At 34.9% G+C, this 20646-nt stretch overlaps 2 protein-coding genes across 3 annotated transcripts; one reads left to right on the top strand and one right to left on the bottom strand.

Annotated features, from left to right (window-relative positions):
* Window positions 1-5209: 5209 nt before the first annotated feature.
* Window positions 5210-7033, bottom strand: LOC139099653 (esterase CG5412-like). The gene is made up of 4 exons (XM_070652179.1): window positions 6939-7033; window positions 6075-6281; window positions 5714-5915; window positions 5210-5654 (listed from the first exon to the last, which is right to left on the bottom strand). The coding sequence occupies exons 2-4, from the start codon at window positions 6240-6242 to the stop codon at window positions 5377-5379; spliced, it is 648 nt and encodes a 215-aa protein (XP_070508280.1). The 5' UTR covers window positions 6243-6281; window positions 6939-7033; the 3' UTR covers window positions 5210-5376.
* Window positions 7034-7562: 529 nt separating this feature from the next.
* Lrrk (Leucine-rich repeat kinase) lies at window positions 7563-20401 on the top strand. 2 transcript variants are annotated; one of them, XM_070652086.1, is made up of 8 exons: window positions 7563-7710; window positions 9169-9525; window positions 11390-17143; window positions 17206-17830; window positions 17899-17970; window positions 18029-18202; window positions 18276-18708; window positions 18770-20401. In XM_070652086.1, exons 1-8 carry the CDS (start codon window positions 7659-7661, stop codon window positions 19004-19006), a joined length of 7704 nt encoding a protein of 2567 aa, XP_070508187.1. In that variant the 5' UTR covers window positions 7563-7658; the 3' UTR covers window positions 19007-20401. The 2 variants fall into 2 exon arrangements, with proteins under 2 accessions (XP_070508187.1, XP_070508188.1); XM_070652087.1 differs by lacking the exons at window positions 7563-7710; window positions 9169-9525 and adding an exon at window positions 10443-10581.
* Window positions 20402-20646: the final 245 nt, after the last annotated feature.

Below are 20646 nucleotides of genomic sequence, written 5' to 3'. Positions count from 1 at the left end.
ACTTAGTTTAGTTTTAGCATAATCAAGCTTTAAAATCAATCATTAAAGGCTAATTTAGAGTTTTTTTTCGTTTGGATTATTAACGTTCATTTGAAGTTTAAATATGTTTCCGAAAATAAGAACCATTCGAAATTGAAATTCCGAAAATAAGAACTCGTTCGCACATTACAGAGTTTTCCTACCAAAAAACCAAAACCTGTAAGACACTGATCACTTATTGACCGAAACAGTAACCTAAAAAAACCTTTTAGCTATTCAGATATTTAAGATCCAGAGCTATGCTAGGACGATACGCGGGCTAATGATTGTTTAACGAGTCTCGAACTCATGATCACTAGATCGGTGTTGCAATAATTATGTACCGAAGTACTAAACCATTCCGTCACCGAGCCACTTCGACCGAAAAATTAACAAACAGTTAAATCAGACTTAAAACACAAGATCGAAGAAAACAGTAAGATCGCAGTCAAATACTCTATCCAAAACCAAAATCCAGTAATGTATAAGTCACCTTTGTTCTGTTGACTGAAAGAACTTTTCATATAAAATACATTAAATTAGTGCTGTTGAATTATAAAAAATCCGCCGAACATATCCGAATATTCCACAAATGAAAATACAAGCTAAGCTAAAATTTATTAGATTTGAACTTTCCAAAAATTTCTTTTCCAAAAAAAATTTTTCCAAAAAAATATTTTCCAAATAAAAATTTCCAAGAAAATATTTTCCAAAAAAGGTTTTTCCAAAAATTATTTTTCAAAAAAATAATGCCAAAAAAATCCGTTCCATAAAATAATAAATCCAAAAAATTATTTTCCAAAAAATTAAATTCCAAATAAATATGTTCCAAAAAATTCCGAGTTAAAAAAATATTTTCCAAAAAATTCCATGCCAAATAAATAGTTTCCAAAAAAATATAGTCCGCCAGGATAGAGTAAAAGCACCTCGTCTGAAAAATGGCAGCTTCACAATCAGGCTGAAGATTACAGGGTTTACAACCGATCATTTCTGAAATCTACTTGGACAAAGAAAGCTACAATATCCATACTACACATTATTGTACAAATTAATAAACCCAACATTTTAGTATATAACTGCATTCATGCGTTTATTATGTTTTAAATTGTTAAGCATAAAGAATTTTATGTTCCTTTTTTAAGTTTAGGTTATTCTACGGAAGGAAATCAAGCTATAGATAAGTTTAGTTAGCGTTTATTTATTATTTGCGTCCAACTTCAAACAAAATTAATAATTTGTACATAAACCTTAAATGCTACGATTATTTTTTCTCGTGCAAGAACTCTAAATTCAAGCATGTACTCTCCACTCTGAAACACAGGCGGAAATTTTTCAAGATCCGGATTAAAATATTTTATTTTATAAGTTATTCCTTTCTTAAAATCACAAGTTCCTAATTTTGGAAAGTTTTCACTTGAAGCGACAATTTCAGGATAAAAAAGTTCGTCTCTTTTTAGTCCTTCGCAAAGATTTTTTCGTTCGACTTTGTATGGTATAAGTTTGTATTCAATTCCACTCTTTTTATAAAATAAGCATAAGCCCTAAATGAAGAGAAAACACAAAAAATTTTGATATTAAAGTTGATATTCAAAATTGTGATGCTTGAGAATCCTAATAATCACTTACATCATATGTCTCAATAGAATCCACAAAAATTTCAAATGATCCGTTGAGGACAAATGTCGTCCGATTATAGCGAACAAGTTTCACGTTACTAAAATTGACATAATCAGTATTCTGTTCAGCCACATTAAACCGAGTCATAAAAAATTCAAACATTCCAGCAGATTCCTAATTTGTTAGGTAAAAATGTTAAAAAAAAATGCAAATCTTTAAATTTCAATATAATTCAAACTTACATGAATTAATGATAAAATTGTGAATCCGACTAAGAAATTTATAATTAAAAGCGAACTTTCCATGCTGAATATTTAACTAATTCTGAACAATTTGTGAATGGAAACGATAATTTTCCCCTCTTTTTATACTTTGTCATTAGGTAGATCAATTGAAAAACATATGAGATATTGGAAAATAATAAGTCATTAATTAATAGTGACAGCTTTTAGTTACGTATTGTTTATGTAGTTTTCAAAATTTCACAAGTCTATAACTCTGAAGCCGCTACAGTTAGCTTTTAATCAGGGTTTGACCAAGGACCACTTGGGTGCCAAAAATCCTGAGTTTAATCCCAGGTCACTAGTCCTGTGTTTAACTAGTTACGACGCTCGGCTCATGTGTTGGGTGCAGTTTTGAGGTCTCTGATACATCTGCACTGCTAGGTATACATTGCAGGGTACATAAGGTCTTATGACGTACTCGTTTACAAGTCGTTTAGATTCCACTATAAACTGTAGGTCTAAATGGTGTGGTACAACAGATTAATAATTGCAGTCTATCCAGTTCATTAGGCTGGGTCCATTTCAAGCTGAACGGCCTTTAGAACCATCGTTCAAAAATTGACAATATGTTTAATTTACTGCTCCATTTAATTTAGTAAGCCAATGAACAATAATTTGAAATTTTTGGCTAAGAATGGCCCAAAACAATGTGTCTCATCATACTTAGCATCTGATCAGCCTTTATTCTGTATTGATCGAGTTAATGATACTTGAAATTGTTTTTACACTTTTAAAGCTTATTTTTCACACATTTAACTGCAGTTATTATCATAATAATATATGATGAACTAGCTAATATTTGACTCGTGCATCACGTTTGATCACGACCTTGAGATTATCAAAAAATTGACACTTTCATTCCTCTTTTATCAAAAAAATCATTAGTTTATTTATATTCTTATATTTTAGATTTTAAATCATCAAAAAACTTCCTATAAGCACTTTTGTCATTTGAACTTGCTGGAATTAAATGTCCACGTTCATGATGATACACAGATGGACTTACAAAAGCTTCTTCTCACGTGGAATAACTTTGTCTGTTGTTCCACTAATGTGAAGTCAGGCTTTAAGTTAAATTCTAAAATTAAAGATCTTTAGAAACTCTTTTTTTTTCAAGTTTAACCATTTATTAAGGAAACCTTAGTTAAAATGCATATTGATCATAATTTAATCTGAAAAATACAAATCGATATTGGCGACTTCTGGATGGAAAGAGATCTCGAGGTTGACCAAAGAGCATATGGGATAACTGTGTGAGCAACGATGCATCGACGAATTCTAAATGTAGCATTCCGGGATAAGTATATTAAATAGGATAGAGTAAAAGCACCTCGTCTGAAAAATGGCAGCCTCACAATCAGGCTGAAGATTACAGGGTTTACAACCGACCATTTCTGAAATCTACATGGACAAAGAAAGCTACATTATCCATACTACACATTATTGTACAAATTAATAAACCCAACATTTTAGTATATAACTGCATTCATGCGTTTATTATGTTTTGAATTGTGGAGCATAAATATTTTATGTTCCTTAACTTAATTAAGGTTACTCTACGGAAGGAATTTATTATTTGCGTCCAACCTCAAGCAATATTATAAACTTGTGCATAAGCCTTATATGTTAAGACTACTACTTGTCTTGAAAGAATTTTACATTCAAGTATGTAGTCTCCACTCTGAAACACAGGCGGAACTTTCGTAAGATCTGGTAAATAATTTTTAAATCTATAAGGTATTCCTTTCTTAAAATCACAAGTTCCTAATTTTGGAAAGTTTTCACTTGAAGCGACAATTTCAGGATAAAAATATTCTTCTCTTTTTATTCCTTCGCAATAATTGATTGGTCCTAATTTGTATGCTGTAAGTTTGTATTCATTTCCACTCTTTTTATAAACACTGCAAAATAACTAAATGAAGAGAAAGAACAAAAAAAATTGATATTGAAACAGTGTTGATGATTAATATAAAAAAAAAAATGAGGGCAGCCATCTGTACGATTCTATCATGCTGCTGTGTCCGGACACATTGTCCTGATATTTTGCAAAAATCCTCTGGCCACCCTTTCTAAAACTGTTAAATTTATGTTGAAATTCAATGTTTGACTTGACATTGACTACCTTTATGTATAAATTTCATATTCTGGAAGTTTACCCTGAGAAAAATAAGAGGAAAGAAGCACCAAGGCAAGCAAAGACATTGCCTTTGTTCTTTTTAAAAATGTAGTCCTTATCAAGCTGTAATTTTTGATATGTAAACATTAGTTTCCGCCCTAAAATTTAAAGTTTTAGAGCTTAAATCGTGCAGACATCCTCATGTCATGCTTTCACATCGAATATATTCTCAAAAAGCATAGAAAATTGATCATAGATCCGGCCCAAGCCTTCGTGACTCTAACTTGATGAAGAATTCAATTTAAATCCAGCATCATGACAGAGTCACTCCAAGGTTGTGCCGCATTTTGGACTTTTACTGTGCTGCCCGAAAATCCTTCTAAACACTTACATCAAATGTCTTCATAGAGTCTACAAAAAATTCAAATGGTCCGTCGATGACACGTGTCGTCCGATTAAAGCGAACAAGTTTCACGCCAGTAAAATTGATATAATCAGTATTCTGTTCAGTCACATCAAACTGAGTCATAATACATTCAAACATTCCAGCAGATTCCTAATTTGTTAGGTAAAAATGTTAAAAAAATATGCAAATCTTTAAATTTCAATATAATTCAAACTTACATGAATTAATGATAAAATTGTGAATCCGACTAAGAAATTTATAATTAAAAGCGAACCTCCCATGCTGAATATCTAACTAATTCTAAACAATTTATGAATGGAAACGATAATTTTCCCCTCTTTTTATACTTTTTCATTAGGTAGATCAATTGAAAAACATATGAGATATTGGAAAATAATAAGTCATTAATTAATAGTGACAGCTTTTAGTTACGTATTGTTTATGTACTTTTCAAAATTTCACAAGTCTATAACTCTGAAGCCGCTACAGTTAGCTTTTAATCAGGGTTTGACCAAGGACCACTTGGGTGCCAAAAATCCTGAGTTCAATCCCAGGTCACTAGTCCTGTGTTTAACTAGTTACGAAGGATCATCGTTCAAAAATTGACAATATGTTTAATTTACTGCTTCATTTATTTTAGTAAGTCAATGAAAAATAATTTGAAATTTTTGGCAAAGAATGGCCCAAAACAATGTGTCTCATCGAACTTAGCATCTGATCAGCCTTAATTCTGTATTGATCGAGTTAATGATACTTGAAATTGTTTTTATACACTTTTAAAGCTTATTTTTCACACATTTAAACTACAGTTATTATCATAATAATATTATGATGAACTAGCTGATATTTGACTCGTGCATCACGTTTGATCACGACCTTTAGATTATCAAAAAATTGACACTTTCATTCTTCTTTTATCAAAAAAATACATTAATTTATTTACTCGATTTTAAATCATCAAAAAACTTCCTATAAGCACTTTTGTCATTTGAACTAGCTGGAATTAAATGACCACCTTCATGATGATACACAGATGGACTCACAAATGCTTCTTCAAGCTCCAAGTGCATCTCATGTGGAATAACTCTGTCTGCTGATCCACCAATGTGTAGTGATGGGATGTCTATTTTTGATTCATAGAATTTTGTGTGATTGGAACTGACAGAATGGAAGCCGCAAGCAAATATCACAAATTTTGGATCGATTGTCGTCACTGTGAAAATTTTTAAATTTTGAGCATTTATATCAATTCAAATAGATTTAAATTCTTACAATTATGCATTTTCATGCCACAAACAGCTGATAAGAAGCTTGCACCTTGACTGAATGCCAAAATTCCATCAAAATTTCCACTCTTCCAGGTTTCTTCAACCAGCTTTACACTCTCATCAAAACCTGTGTCCACCGGTCCTATATCAGTTGTGAAATTTCCATCTTCCTGATTGAACCACCAACTCCTGAATTCCTCACCGATAGTGTCCGACACTACTGTGATCTATACACAGTCGGACGAACGAAGCGGAGCGAAGTGGAGTCCGACACTACTGTGATCTAGCAATCGGACGAACGAAGCGGAAAGTGAACCTTCACCGAAATATTCTAAGGTATACGCTTTTATAATAATGTTAACGATTTCATCTTCTGGAAGAATCTTTTTGGCTAGATGAGGAGCATCAATGAATGAAAATTCAGCATAGGGTTTGAGAATCTTTCGGAAGGATCCAATTTTGTTTTTGAAGATTTCTCCATTCTGTCTATAGCCATGAAGGCAGAGGATGTTGAATTTTTTAGCTGTTGCCATTTTGAAGAATCAGTCTCTATTGAGGCTTTAAGCTAAATTCTAAAATTAAAGAAGTTTAGAAACTCATAATTTCCAAGCTTTACTTTTTATTAAGGATGTCCCTAACAAAACAGACCGCTTTTGAGTGCGGTAATGGTATTTCTGTACCATGAAAACATGTTCTTTGCCTGTTAGGGTATATTAGTTAGGATCCATATTGACTGCAACTGGTGACTTTCTGAGTTGAAAGAGATCTCGAGGTAGACAAAAGTCCTCAAGGGATTACTGTGTGAGCAACGATGCAAAAGTTTTGGGAATTAGAAACTGGCAGAAGTTATCTAAAGACAGATTCAGGTTTCGACGAACTATAAATGCGGTAATGGTTCCTCGTGCGCCTTCGCCAAGGAGGAAAGTAAGTCAGGCCAAAAATTCAGACTAAGGCTGCCGTGTATTGTTACCAGATTCAATTCAAATGCCTTAGACCTAAATTGACGAAATGTCAAGTGTATACCATCTCGTGGCGTCACCTTCTGTCGTTCAATAGTATTTATACCGCTTAAGCTATATGCCGCAATAAGTACATTAAAGGATAGAGTAAAAGCACCTCGTCTGAAAAATGGCAGCCTCACAATCAGGCTGAAGATTACAGGGTTTACAACCGACCATTACCAAAATCTACGAGTACAAAGAAAGCAACACTATCCAGACAACACTTACCCAGAATTTAATCTAAAAATCAAATAAACTTTAATTCAACAAAATAAGCGATGATTTTACAAATTTCGGTCAGATTTATGTTTACATTACATCCAAAATAAACCAAACTGAAATGAAATTTTTAGTGAACGTCAAAACTTTTGAAGTGTTCTAAAACCTTGCAAATGTTACAGAAATCAGTTCCAGTTTGTTGTTAAAATTTATCGACTTAACGGAATGTTTCTAAAAAGTTATAAATTAGGAAGTGCTTAAAAATTCCAATACAATTCAATGGTTTATTCCTTATAGAATGACAGTTTTGAATTAAAATTTTAAAAATTGAACTAAAATCAAACGAATTCAATTTTACTGAATAGTTGGAACCTCACAAATGTTTTTCTCAAAGTGTACGGTTTTTGTCCCTTAAGTGAATCACAGTCCAGTACGTGCAGTTTTGAATGTGCAACTAAATAAAATTAAAAATCAACTCTAAACAATCCAAAATTATTAATTTGAGTCAGTTTAACAAGTCCGAAAGGAACTGCCTCAATAATCCACCAAGTTGCACTTTGTATAAATAAATCCATCCGCAATTTGTCTTAAGGATTGCAAAACACAAAAAAAGAAAGAAAAAAAATTCATTTTCCTCTCTTTGATCACAAGATGTGCAAATTTAATTTTATTTAGCTATTAAACCTCAGTCATTTCTCTTAAAAACAATGTGTAAAATTTAGTGTAACAATGGACTCACCAGATAGTAGTGAAGATTTCGCTGGACGCTTGCTCCATCAAGGTAAAATCAAGTGATAAAGACTTCATACTCAAACAAAACAATAAAAAGTGATTTATGTGGCCAAAAAAGGGGAGAATAACAGAAAATTGAAGTAATTTCTCGTCCAACGATTGTGATTTTAATCTAGCAACAACTTCACATATCAGATAATTGACGGAAGCATTGCTGTAATAAAAAAAATAAAGTCATCAAACTGGAACTGATTGTTACTTACTTTTTCGTTTACATTTTTAAAATTTCAATTTTTATGACATGAAGAGCTGAAGCTAAGACTTGCATAATAATGTAAAATGAGTTAAGTAAGACAATCAGGTACACAATTTGGCACGAGAATTGTCAATAATAAAAAAAAAATCAGTTCCAACTATCAACAATCGATAATCATTGATTGACATTTAGAAGCTTTTACTCTATTTTTTTCTGCATCAATACTTTTTTTCAAGAAGCCCACATAAAATTACTGCCTCAATGTGAAAACCATAGAGACTGATTTTGTAACAGATACTCGCCACTTTGGTATTATTTCCTATTTTTATACTCTTCAATGTATTGATGTGCATTTACCCGCGCTTTTTCTGCGATGGGAAAGTTGTGATGTTCATGGTTTGACTTGACGTCCTGAATTTTTTTTTGGATTATTGCATGACTGAAACCATGCATGCGGCACACGGCATGCGGTTCATGTCCTTTCAAAAAAATTCTCTGATAAAAAATTTGGTCAAAATTGGATTATTGGAAGTGCTTGAGATTTTGAATTTTCTAAATATTAGTAAAGATTCCCGAATAGCGCAAATAGGCTAACCCTAACAGGCACAGAAATCGCTTTTAGGTACCATGCTGGTTAGAAACATGTCCTTTGTCAGTCAGGACAATTGATTCAGAATTGATTGAATCTGGCAATTGATTGACCTTTGTTGCTGACTAGTTCACACAAATTTCAGTTCTGTTCGAACCAGAGTTCGAAGTCGACTCTGATTTTGTATGAAAAACGTCGACTCGAGACGACTAAATTCCATATTAAAATATTACTGAAATACCCATCACATTAGTTTGTTAGGCGTTTAACCACAAGCATATCGATTAATGATTAGATCTCCAAAAAAATGCGTCTTATCTCCCAACATATATAATCATACTAATAGAAATTACGCTTTTGTATTTATTATGGTATTATGGAGCTCATTAATCCAATTTAATGTAAAATGATACAGTTGAGTTAAGCTCAGCTCTTCTTCTTGGCCCAATAGTATGCCATGAGTGAGTAAATTGCTTACAGTTTTACCCACAAAAATATACATTTTCAACTGACTCTCTTTAGTCTCTTTTAAACCATCGTGATGAAACAGTCAAACTAACAAAAATCCAAAATGTTTTCACATTGTTGCAATCGCAATCGTAAAGTTCGTCAATTTATAGCACAAATTAATATTAAACGAAATAATTCATTAATTATTCAAGCTGCCTTGTGGGACAATGTCGAATTGTTGTTGGATTTACTGCAAGAAGACCACGATATCAACTGTATAGACTCGTGGGGACGAGCACCAATTCATGCCGCTGCCGTATCAAGCAACTCAAAATGCATTCAAGTTCTCATTAATGCTGGTGCTGACATCAATCTACAATGTGGAATTAGAGGAGAAAATAAGACCGCATTGCATCTTTCAGCAGAATTAGGATATCAGTTTAATGTAAAAACTCTACTTGATGCACAAGCCTCATTTACTATTCGTGATTCTAATGGATTAACAGCACATGATTTAGCAGCACGCAATGGACATGAAGATTGCGTTAAATTACTAAAAGAGGCTATCGGTGAGTAATTTTAATAAATTTTTATTTTATGCGACGGCAACATTTTAAAATCGCATGATTTATGTGACGCAAATCAAGTGCTGTTTCAACATTGATCGATATGAATGCCTTCCCCTAAAATGACATTTGATACATGCAATGTGTATTGTTGTGGAGAGGTGTAGTTAGGGTGGTGAATTAGAGTTGCTGAGGCACACTGGGGATGTCTGTCGGAGCACACATATTCCCTGTTAGTCTAGTCCAGTGCTGGTCTACCTTTTGTGCGGCACACTTGGGTGATAAGCCTTCCTCGATCCGCATTTTCAAAATTCCTAACCATGATCACTGATCTACTCCCTAAATTTGCATCCTGCCCATCATCTCCTAGACATTGCAAAAGTGAAAAAAAGAAGAAAATGGAGGGAAATCATTTCCCCATATTGTCAATAAAGCTTCTGTGAGAACTATGAGAGAGGGAGAGAGAGAACTTCTCTCACGGAGAACCGTCACTTGTCGAGTTGTTTACAAACATTCAAACCCCCCGCATGCCTTGCGAAAAACTTTACATTCCACGTGCTTTTCCCTCTCAATTATATCACACCATATGGAACATGAGAAAATATTTTCTCTCGCTCAAAAAAAAAGTCACAGCAGCAAAAAGTTTTTTGCTCTGCACAAAATATCGATTTTTCATGTTCACATCGCCAAGTAGATTTTTTTTTTATGAATGAAGAAGAGTCAAGCGACATAGAGAGGAAGGCATATATTTTATATGCTTATAATGCATAATTGTGATTACTCTACCGTAAAACAACATAAAATGTATTGCTAATTGTGTTCATTTGACGATAAATACAGTAAAGTCTGTGACATTGTTAACTGCTTAACAAAAAAAACTGTGACAAAGTTGGAGTTAAAGCCTTTTTTCGCAAGTTGACAAATTTAGTAATTGACAAAAGTAAAAAATTATCAAAATGTCGTGGAATTTTCATGATGAAACTCGCGTTGGTGCTGAAAGTGCTTTAGATGCTTGCGATTACTTTGTTGATGAGGTCATTGAACCATGGAGAATACTGGGTAGTGTTTCGAGATAAATTTTTTTTTTGATTTTATTTTACAAGTGCTGGCTTTTTTTGGAAATTGAGTTTAAATTGGGGTCAGATTGTCGGTGTGCATTTGGGTGTTTCCATATGTCATTTAATGAGTCAGAGCCTTTCGCATGAATTGCTGTAACTTTCTTCGATATTTGACAATTTATGAGTAGTGGTTGTGCAATTTTGATGGGAAAATGGTTCAGGATGTGGTTTTGTGAACAGTTCCGAGCAGAACAAGATGGTTAATCTATCCACAATCCGGTACTAGGCCGAAGTGAATCTGGATTTGATTGACTTCGGATTTTGTGACTTAGTGCTGACTTGGGAAGCAAATAGATCAAGAATCCGTCAAGATTTAACTTCGTGTTTCATTTCATTCAGATGAAATCAGCAAATAGATCAAGAATCCGGCCTCAGAATGGTTACTCTGGCATAATTTGACTTCGGATTTCATTCGAGTCTGGCACCAAATCATAAAATCCGAAGTCTGGGCATTCATAGTTACGGGCATTCATAGTTACGCCGGTTTGTGGCTGGATTTTTGATTAATTTGTGCTATTCGTGAATTCTCAGGTGACCGGCAGTAAAAACACACAGAAAATAAATCACCAAAATAAACTAAACCACACCTTGTAAATTAAATTACCGACAAAACATCATACATAGCAACGAAAATGCGCTATGACCCCAATTCCCACAATATTAATCTCAATTTATTTTTAATATTATTATCACATTAATTTAATTTGTAAATCACTAATAAAAACAATCTCAATTTTAATATGTTTTAGACTCTCGTGAACAAATTCGCTTGATGAAACACAATGAGCTTCGTGAGGCTGTTAATGGAAATGAGGAAACGACAGTAAGAGTATTACTGGATGCAATTGCAGTTGAACAGGAAATTATTGTAAACATGGCACCATCTGGACAAAAAAAATTATTATTTTTGGCGGCATCACTTGGAAATGAAAAGATTTTGGAATTTCTACTTGCGGCCGGTGCTGATGGGCGTGCACATTCAGTGACAAGCTATTCACCATTATATATTGCATGTTATAATGGACATTTGAATGTGGCAAAGATTTTATTGAGAAAATTCCCGGAACTTGTGCAGCAAGTGACTGTTGAAAAGTGGTTGCCATTCCATGCAGCTGTTATTAATGGACATATGGCTATTGTTGAAATGCTGGTCAAATTTGAGTATCCAGAAGAGTATTTGATGACATTTCATGATCCATCCGGTGAATTTCAATGGAAATTACCATTTGATCCAAATTCACAAGACGTGACATCGCAAAGTGCTCTCTATGTATCATGTCTGCTCGGTAATAAATCATTAGTGGAGCTGCTGTTGAAATGGAAAGTCAAATGTATTAAAATGAAACATGATCTCGACGATTCACCGCAAAAGGTAGTCTCACCCCAACAACAGTCACAAAAAATTTTGTCGCCTTTAAGTCCGACTGGAAGGAGAGTATCAATTGGCATCATGTCAATTATGTCACGATTAAGTCTCGGTCGTGAACAACCTAATGAAGGCAGCTCAAATGAAATTTTACGTAATCCATTAGAACTTAATTTACTTTGTGGTGCTGCACGTGAAACTGCCCTACTTGCTGCTGTTCGCGGCGGTTTTATTGAAGTTGCTCATCTCTTGCTGACACATAATGCCGATCCAAATATATCAGCACGTCCATTAGAAGATCCACAAAATGATCCACGAATGACTGATGAAATTTATGGATTTTGTAACACGCCATTGGCGGAAGCAACAAAACAAAAATCGATAGCTATGGTTGATTTATTATTAAAGTTCAATGCCAAAGATGACTCATCGACTGCTTTAGGTATCGCAATAGCCAATTCAGATGAACAAATTATTTCTAGATTATTAGCTATTAAGGCTCATCCAGATCCAGACTTTAAGATCAATAAGAAAGCAATTTCGTCACCAGAAACAGAATTTCGTCCAATTTTAGGGAACTTGACATTCAGTAGTTTATTCCCAAATACACCAACAATGATTAATTGGCACAGCAACAACTTCCGATTAAATATTATCAAAGCAAATTGGCTTGTTGAAGCAGCACTGCATTGCAACTCAAAATTAAAAGGACATCCAAAGGCACATCAAGTGTCACTAACTGCATTAACGCGTATAGATGTATCGCATAATAATTTAAAGGAGATTCCAATGGAATTTTTTACGCTTATCAGCTTAAGATATCTTAATCTTAGTCAAAATAAACTTGAATGCATTCCAGTTGAAGATGTAATGACGCCTGTAAGGTCAAAGAGAGAGAAAAAATATGAATATAATGTACCTGTCCTAGAAGAATTATACTTGCAAGATAATCGATTAGAAGTCATTCCAGCTGCTATTTTTCGTTTACCTAGTTTGCTTATTTTAGATGTTTCCAACAACAAATTACAGGAATTGCCATTCGAAATATGGAGATCACCAAAATTACGTGAACTTAATGTTGCCTTTAATTTGTTGAAGGATTTGCCAAGTTTACCGCCAGAAGAATTATCATGTTGCTCAAGTGACGCACTTAGTCCTGTAGCTGATGCATATTTATTTAATAATTTATCAGGATTTGATGATCGTGGAGTTCATACGAGAAATACAGTCTCAAAGATTGAAATAATGAGACATAATGTATGGTCGAGATCACTTGAAGTTACTGACCAGGAACTAAGGCTTGTTGATGCTAAAAATGATCAGTCTGTCTCACAATTAAGCAGCTTAAATCTTGCCAATAATTTATTTACAAGCATTCCACTTGCCCTGCCGTGTCTTGCTGTTAATTTAACGCGCCTTAATATGGCTTATAATTCATTGAGATCCATGGGTCACATCACAAGCTATCCATCGAGTTTAAAGCAACTGGATCTTGGTCATAATGAAATCAGTTGCTGGCCAAGTCTACCTAGAATTGCAGCTGCTGATCCACATCTGGCATGCTATAATCCACAAATTGATCCAGGTCAACAAAAAGCCACTGGATCAACATCAAAATCATCATCAACTTCCTCATATTCCTCAGATCAAGTACAAGTCAAAGCATCAGCCAGTTCTAATAACATTACATCACTCAGAACAGCTGTGCTTAAATCAGTATGCTGTCATCGTCGTCATTTACGATTAGATTCACTGCGTACTTTGATTTTAGCCGATAATCTACTTACGAGAATCCAATTATCAACTGATGATGTATCAACGTTGGGTGAATCTGATGAGTATGAGTGGAGTGTCGTTGGTGTCGCAAAGTCACGTTTAATTTTCCCAAATCTCTCAATGTTGGATATAAGTAATAATTGTTTAAAGGAAATTCCATTATCTATTCATGAACTTGGTAATTTGAGTGTTTTAAATATTTCTGGAAATTCGGATATAACTGAGTTACCTGCCCATATGGGCTTATTGTCACGATTATGGAATCTAAATACTCGTGGATGTTCCCTTCAAGAGCCATTAAGATCAATGATTGAGAGCAAGAAATATAAGACAATGGACATAATTGGATACCTTAAATCAGTTCTTGAAGACGCCCGCAAATATGCCAGAATGAAATTAATGGTTGTCGGAATTCAACGAATTGGAAAAACAAGTTTATTGGAAATGCTTCGTAATGAAAGCGGCGGATCACGCAATCAAAAGAAGCAAGTAGATCATTGGGCCAAGAGAATGGGCCATAAAAATATTAATACGAAAACTACACGCGGAACTAATATTTCGACAGTTGGTGTTGATATTGGCGACTGGGTCTGTGAGAGGCGACGAGGTGGAAATAATCATGGACCGGTTGTTTTTCGTACCTGGGATTTTGGTGGACAAAAGGAATATTATGCTACACATCAATATTTCCTATCCAAACGTAGTCTGTACCTTGTTCTATGGAGAATAATTGATGGTAAAAAAGGCTTAGCGGAAGTACTTCAATGGCTCGGAAATATTCAGGCACGAGCACCCAACTCGCCATGTGTAATTGTTGGCACTCATTATGATGAGGTTGGCGAAAAATTTCCAGCAAAGAAGGCAGAAGAATTACAACAAATTATTCGTGACAGATTTATAGCCGTTGCTGATGCAGAAAAAATGGGATTGCCTCGAGTTCTTGACTCAATTGAAGTCTCATGCAAGACCGGGCATAATATCAAATTACTGGCAAATTTAATTTATGATACAGCATTTTCGTTACGCCTTCCTGGCTCGAAAGAATACTTACTACAGCAAAAAGTTCCTGCCAGTTATCTTGCACTCGAAGATGTTGTCGGTTCCATTGCAAATCAATTGAAATTGAATAGCGCTGATCCAGTTTTAAATGCTGAAAATTATCGTGATATGGTGACCCAGGAAATGCAATCGAGAGGCTATAAAGGCTTTCGTGATAATTCTGAACTGAATCAAGCAACAATGTTCCTGCATGATAATGGAGTTCTTTTGCATTATGATGATGCAACTCTTAGAGATCTTTACTTCCTTGATCCACAATGGCTGTGCGATATGTTAGCACATGTCGTGACTATTCGAGAAATTAATCCATTCGCACGTAATGGAATCATGAAAATTGAGGATCTTGCTATGCTTTTTAAGAGTTCCTGTCTAGGAACTAATGATAATAGAAATTATATTGTAAGCCTGTTGAACAAATTTGAAGTCGCATTGACGTGGGATGCTCGAACTTTATTGATTCCATCATTGTTACCGACAGAAGAAGAAAGTTTAGATGGAAGGGAGATAGCAATTAAGATTGTCGCACGTTCACGTGGATGGGCAGTAAGGACGAAAAATGCTTTACCTTTATCATCTTCATATGACAGCAAAGAGTCAGACATAACATCAGAACTACCAAATTATGACATTTATGCTGTCCCAAAACCTGCAAAATCAATCTCAAGATTATTGTTGATGTCTTACTTTCCATCAGGATTTTGGAGTAGATTAATTACAAGGATATTGGCTGATGACCAAGTTGTCGAAGCTCTACGCTGTATCTACCCGCTAACTCGTGAGGCATCAACAAATCCCGATCTCAATCATGCATTAAATCAGAATGTCTCATTCTTCTGGTCAATTTGGCAGACAGGCGTGAGTCTAAACTATGGAAATGTCATGATATTTAAATTAAGAGAAATTCCATTTTCCTGTCAAACTTCTCCGTATCGAAACTCAAACAATAGATTCAAATTGAAGCAAGAAGGAATTTGGAGTGATATTGATTTGATCTCACAGAGCATACTCGAGCTCGTATTTCCAATGAATGGTATTGGAGTACGTCCAAATAATGCCGATTTAGGAATTGAAATGGAAATTGATATTAATATTCAAAGTGCAACGCAGCTTCTTGCCTTGATTGTTGATCACATTGATTTATTGCTTGAAGATTGGTATCCAACATTAGGCACCAGATTCGTTCACACGTCTGAAGGACGATTTCTAATAACTCGTCTCATTCCATGTCAGAAGTGTCTCCTACGATGTGAAGAGAGAAGCAACCAACCGCCGCCGCCTCCAGCTAATGTCAAATTACCAAAATCGCTCTTCAAACGTTTATCTTTAGATCGTAATCGTGACGGAGAGCTTAGTGGGTTGAATGAAATTTCTGGAATTCTTAATGAAATGGCAGCAGCAAGTAACTCGAGAAAATCACAAGATTCCTTAGGCTATTCTGACTGTGATTCCGGTGTTGATCCAAATTCAGCACAATCGTCAAGAACAACATCAGTTGAAGGACATCCGTTGATTAATAATGAATCTCTCCCACCGCCTAGTTACTCATGGATGGTTGAAGAATGTATATTAGCAGCATATGATCGAAAATCAATTCAATGTCCCGTCCATGGAGATATTGAGCTTAGTTCAATTACACCTGATGTTAATTTCCTTGATTTATCCGAAAGTAATCTCATTAGACCCGAAGATATATCAAGAGGCCAATTACTAGGTAGAGGTGCTTTTGGATTTGTGTTTAAAGCAACATGTAAGGTGAAGAACTCACGTCAATTAATTCCTGTTGCGATGAAAATGCTACAACCTGTTGCACCTGGCCCACGGGCTAATCAAAGTGCAATAATCGCTTATAAAGCAGCTTTGGGAAAATGGGAAAGAGATCCGTTGCAACATGCATGTAAAGCTTATTGTACAGCACGTCAAGAATTGAGTGTTTTATTGACTCTTAAGCATCCAAACATCGTTCCATTAATGGGAGTCTGCACACAACCACTTGCTTTGGTATTAGATTTAGCACCAAAGGGCGCACTTGATGCCACTTTACGGCATTATAGAAGAAGTGGCGCCAGAATCGGTCCATATTGCTTCCAATTGATTGTTCTTCAGACAGCACGCGCTCTTGAGTATTTGCATCGACGTCGTGTGATTTATCGTGATTTGAAATCAGAGAATATTTTGGTATTTGAGTTTCCGGAGCCACATACGGCTGATCATCCTGGAAATCAAGTCCATATTAAAATGGCTGATTATGGAATCAGTCGAATAGTTCTACCGTCAGGAAGTAAAGGATTTGGTGGTACAGAAGGTAAGATCAATAATATTCAATCATCATTTACATTTGCTTATCATGTCTACATATCCATACAGGTTTCATGGCACCAGAAATTATGAAGCATAACGGAGAAGAGGAATATACCGAGAAAGTCGATTGCTTCAGCTTTGGAATGTTCATTTACGAATTGATCTCATTAAGACAGCCATTTGAAGGACATGAAGCAGTTAAGGAATGCATTTTGGATGGAAATAGGCCAGTATTGACACAACGAGAAACTCAGTTCCCAAGCTATTGCCTTGATTTAATGGTCCTGTCATGGGATCAAAATCCAAAAATTCGTCCAACAGCAAGTCAAATTGTGTCAATTGGAAGTGCACCAGAGTTTACTCATCTCTTAGATGTAATGTCTCTGTCACATCCAGGTGCTGTACATCAAGCAATAAGTTATCCAATCTCTGGCATTGAACAGTCAGATGACAAGTCATATGGATTTGAATTATGGTTACCGTGCTCAAATTCTCGCATCGATTTGTTAATGGCATCGACGAAAGGTTGGCAACAGTATCATAAAATTTCATGTCCTCAATTATTCACATCAATTCAGCAACAGCAAATGATCTTGAACAAAAATCCAAGTGGAATGAAACTAACGTGCTGTTGCATTGTCGATACAAACATTTGGATTGGTGATTCCGATGGAAATATTCATGCATTCAAGTATGCTGAATTTACAATTTACATTAGGAACTTGTTTTAATGTTATTTATGCTTTGTCCCATTCACAGTGCTGCTGACTGTTCTCATTTGTTCTCATACTCGCTAGAAATCACAGAAGACTGCTCGGTTGTGACTATTATGTAAGTAACTCCTTTTATTAATCCTGACAAGTTAATAATTAACTATTATGTTGGATAGATACCTTTATAAAATAAAGCGAGTAGCTGCAGGCTTACAGAATGGTCGACTATTCTTGCTAGATTCTACTTTGATTCCGAAAACATTTGCAGCAGCCGAAGGGAGCTTTGTGTTGACAGAACTTGGATCTGGAGAGGAGCTGCATAGTGCATGCTCGATATTTTGTACAGATGAGTAAGGATCTTGTGAACTTTGTGCTATATCCACTTGATATTAATTAATTTTAATGTTATTTTTTCAACATTAGAAAATACGAAATGTGGTGCGGCGAGAACTATGGAATCATCAATGTCTTCTCTATCAGTGAATCTGGAGCATCTGACCATAATCCGTTGAATCATTTTCAGAACTCGACACCAACGAAAGATTTTTATGTAGCGAAACTTTATGCAACGACACATCATGTATACTCATATGTGGCACCATCATGTGTACTGTATCAGTGGAATGTCGAGTCAAAAGTCATTGAGAATAAATTGGACTGCTCTAAACTCATTCCATGCTCGGAAAGTCTCAAGAGTATTCAAATAGATGAACATTTGAGTCCGGGAAAGTGTCAAATTTCATCGCTTGCTGTACTCAATAACGAGCTTTATATAGGAACGACATGGGGATGCTTGATTATTGTGGAAAAAATGATGCTACGACCTATTACCGTTTTCCGACCATTCGAGGAAGATGTAAGGATGGTTGAACATTGTCATTTGCATTTAAATAATCAATTTGAATTTTCATCCACAGCTGCTGTCGATAATTCCATTGCCATCGTTAACAGATTCGGATCCATCTCTTATCGTCACAATTGGACGAAGCTATCGTTCACTCATCGACCGTTATACAGATGCTAAATTAATTTTGAATGCAACAACACCAACATCGACTGCAACTGAGAAGCATGCAAAGGAATTCTTGCAAAGAAGTCGACAAAATAATATGCATGCTCTGTTATGGAGGGCTGATCATTGGGCGCAGTTTTAAGTATTTTACTTGGATAAATTTGGACATTTTTTCTCTCATTTTTTTGTGATATGACAATGATAATAACCCGAATGGCACAAGTCGGTCAATAGATCCAAAATTCAGCACTAGGTCAGCATTATTCTTGAATGTTGCTGGATTTAAGCTGAATCTAACTTAATCGATTTGTGCCATTCGGATAATGTAATTTAATTTTTATTGCACTTCATTTCATCTCTCTGGACTTTATGCATCACAATTTGAAGTAGTTTATTAATAAATTGTTAAAAATTAAAGACAACTTTGACTATTTGCACATTGGGGATGCGGAATGATGGGGGAAGGGATGAGGATAGTTGAGATTTGGCTAATTATCAGGTACGAGGCCCTAGCAGACATTGATAAAACTCACTTAAATGAGTGTGGTCAAGAGTAAATTCAATCAATATGATTCGGAATGTCCAATTTTGTCAGCATGCTCATGAGGATGCTCCTTGTCTGTTTGTGATTTGTTTGTTTGTTAAGGATTCTAGAGTTAATTTAGGCTGCATTCGGACACCAAATAAACTCCAAAGTACAATATTCCAGCCATCAAACCTTAAAGGAGTAAGCTTCTTGAGTTTCTTCGACTTGACTCTAGCCTGAGGCTGCAATTTATCGAATCTGGCATATAACTAGAGTCACGTTGTCCAATTTATTCCCGACATCATATTTTTGTCCAATTTAACGTCGACTACATTCCTGGAAAGCATGTTTCATAAGACAATTTAATAACTAAGGACAATGTCCAACTCGGTCTGATATAACTCTAAAGTTCAATAGAAAAAGTTTCCACAAAGTTTATTTTCTCCTTGAAAACCAAATTTCTTTAGAAGATCAATATTATTAGACACATGTCTAAAAAACAGAACTTGCGGAAAAGGTCTGATTGTTCTGTTGAAGGAAGCAACAAACATAAACAAAACAAAACAAATCGTCGATCTGAAATTACGTAAATGGAATCACTTCCTTTTTAATGTAAACAATCGATTGATTTTCCAAGAAAATTTGAGCATATTTATCAACAGTTTTCATATTGGAAGGGTACTTTGTGTATTTATTAAGCCTTAAAACTTCTTTATGTAAAATTATTGAAAATTATTCTACGTAATTGAAATTTTTTTATTCCCAAGCTCGTCGGTTGAATTAATTACAATTTTTAACCTGAATAAATGAATAGAAATGTGAAATAAAATACATTAAAATTATTACAAGCTTGCTAGTGGCAATCTAGTGGCTCATTCTTCCTCCTCAATGTGTACTTGAGAACATTTTAAGACAAATTTATTTATTCAAATTTTAAGAAATTATAACAAAAAAAAAACTTTTTGAAGACAAAATGTTGGAAGTTAAAGAATAAAGTGTGTTGTAAAAATTAACAAATTTGCATTATTTAATTAATTTAATTGATATTACGCTTTTCAGTTTCGGTAAAATTAAATTTAGCAAGCTGTACTAAGTGTCAGAGACGTAGCCAGAAAATTTTACTAGGTGCTCAACAGTAAAAAAACGTTCCATAATAAACGGTTTCCCAAATCTCGAAGGGGAGCCAGTGCCCTCTATTAACCTCCCCCTTGGCTACATCCAGCCATTTGTTGTCCAGGCTTTTTGCAATTGACAGA

Source organism: Chironomus tepperi, unplaced genomic scaffold (assembly GCF_022539635.2).
Source record: "Chironomus tepperi strain 1889 unplaced genomic scaffold, CSIRO-AGI_Ctep_v1 contig_479, whole genome shotgun sequence".
Taxonomy (NCBI): Eukaryota; Metazoa; Arthropoda; class Insecta; order Diptera; family Chironomidae; genus Chironomus; species Chironomus tepperi.
This window is presented reverse-complemented; position numbering and strand designations above follow the sequence as displayed.

Coding starts and splice junctions, on each gene's coding strand:
- LOC139099653 (XM_070652179.1), bottom strand. CDS start 6,242: ATGGCAACAGCTAAAAAATTCAACATCCTCTGCCTTCATGGCTATAGA. Junction 5,916..6,074: donor AGATTCTTCCAGAAGATGAA/ATCGTTAACATT, acceptor GTGTCGGACACT/ATCGGTGAGGAATTCAGGAG. Junction 5,655..5,713: donor TGGCATGAAAATGCATAATT/GTAAGAATTTAA, acceptor AAATTTTCACAG/TGACGACAATCGATCCAAAA.
- Lrrk (XM_070652086.1), top strand. CDS start 7,659: ATGGACTCACCAGATAGTAGTGAAGATTTCGCTGGACGCTTGCTCCAT. Junction 17,144..17,205: donor AGGATTTGGTGGTACAGAAG/GTAAGATCAATA, acceptor ATATCCATACAG/GTTTCATGGCACCAGAAATT. Junction 17,831..17,898: donor GGAAATATTCATGCATTCAA/GTATGCTGAATT, acceptor TCCCATTCACAG/TGCTGCTGACTGTTCTCATT.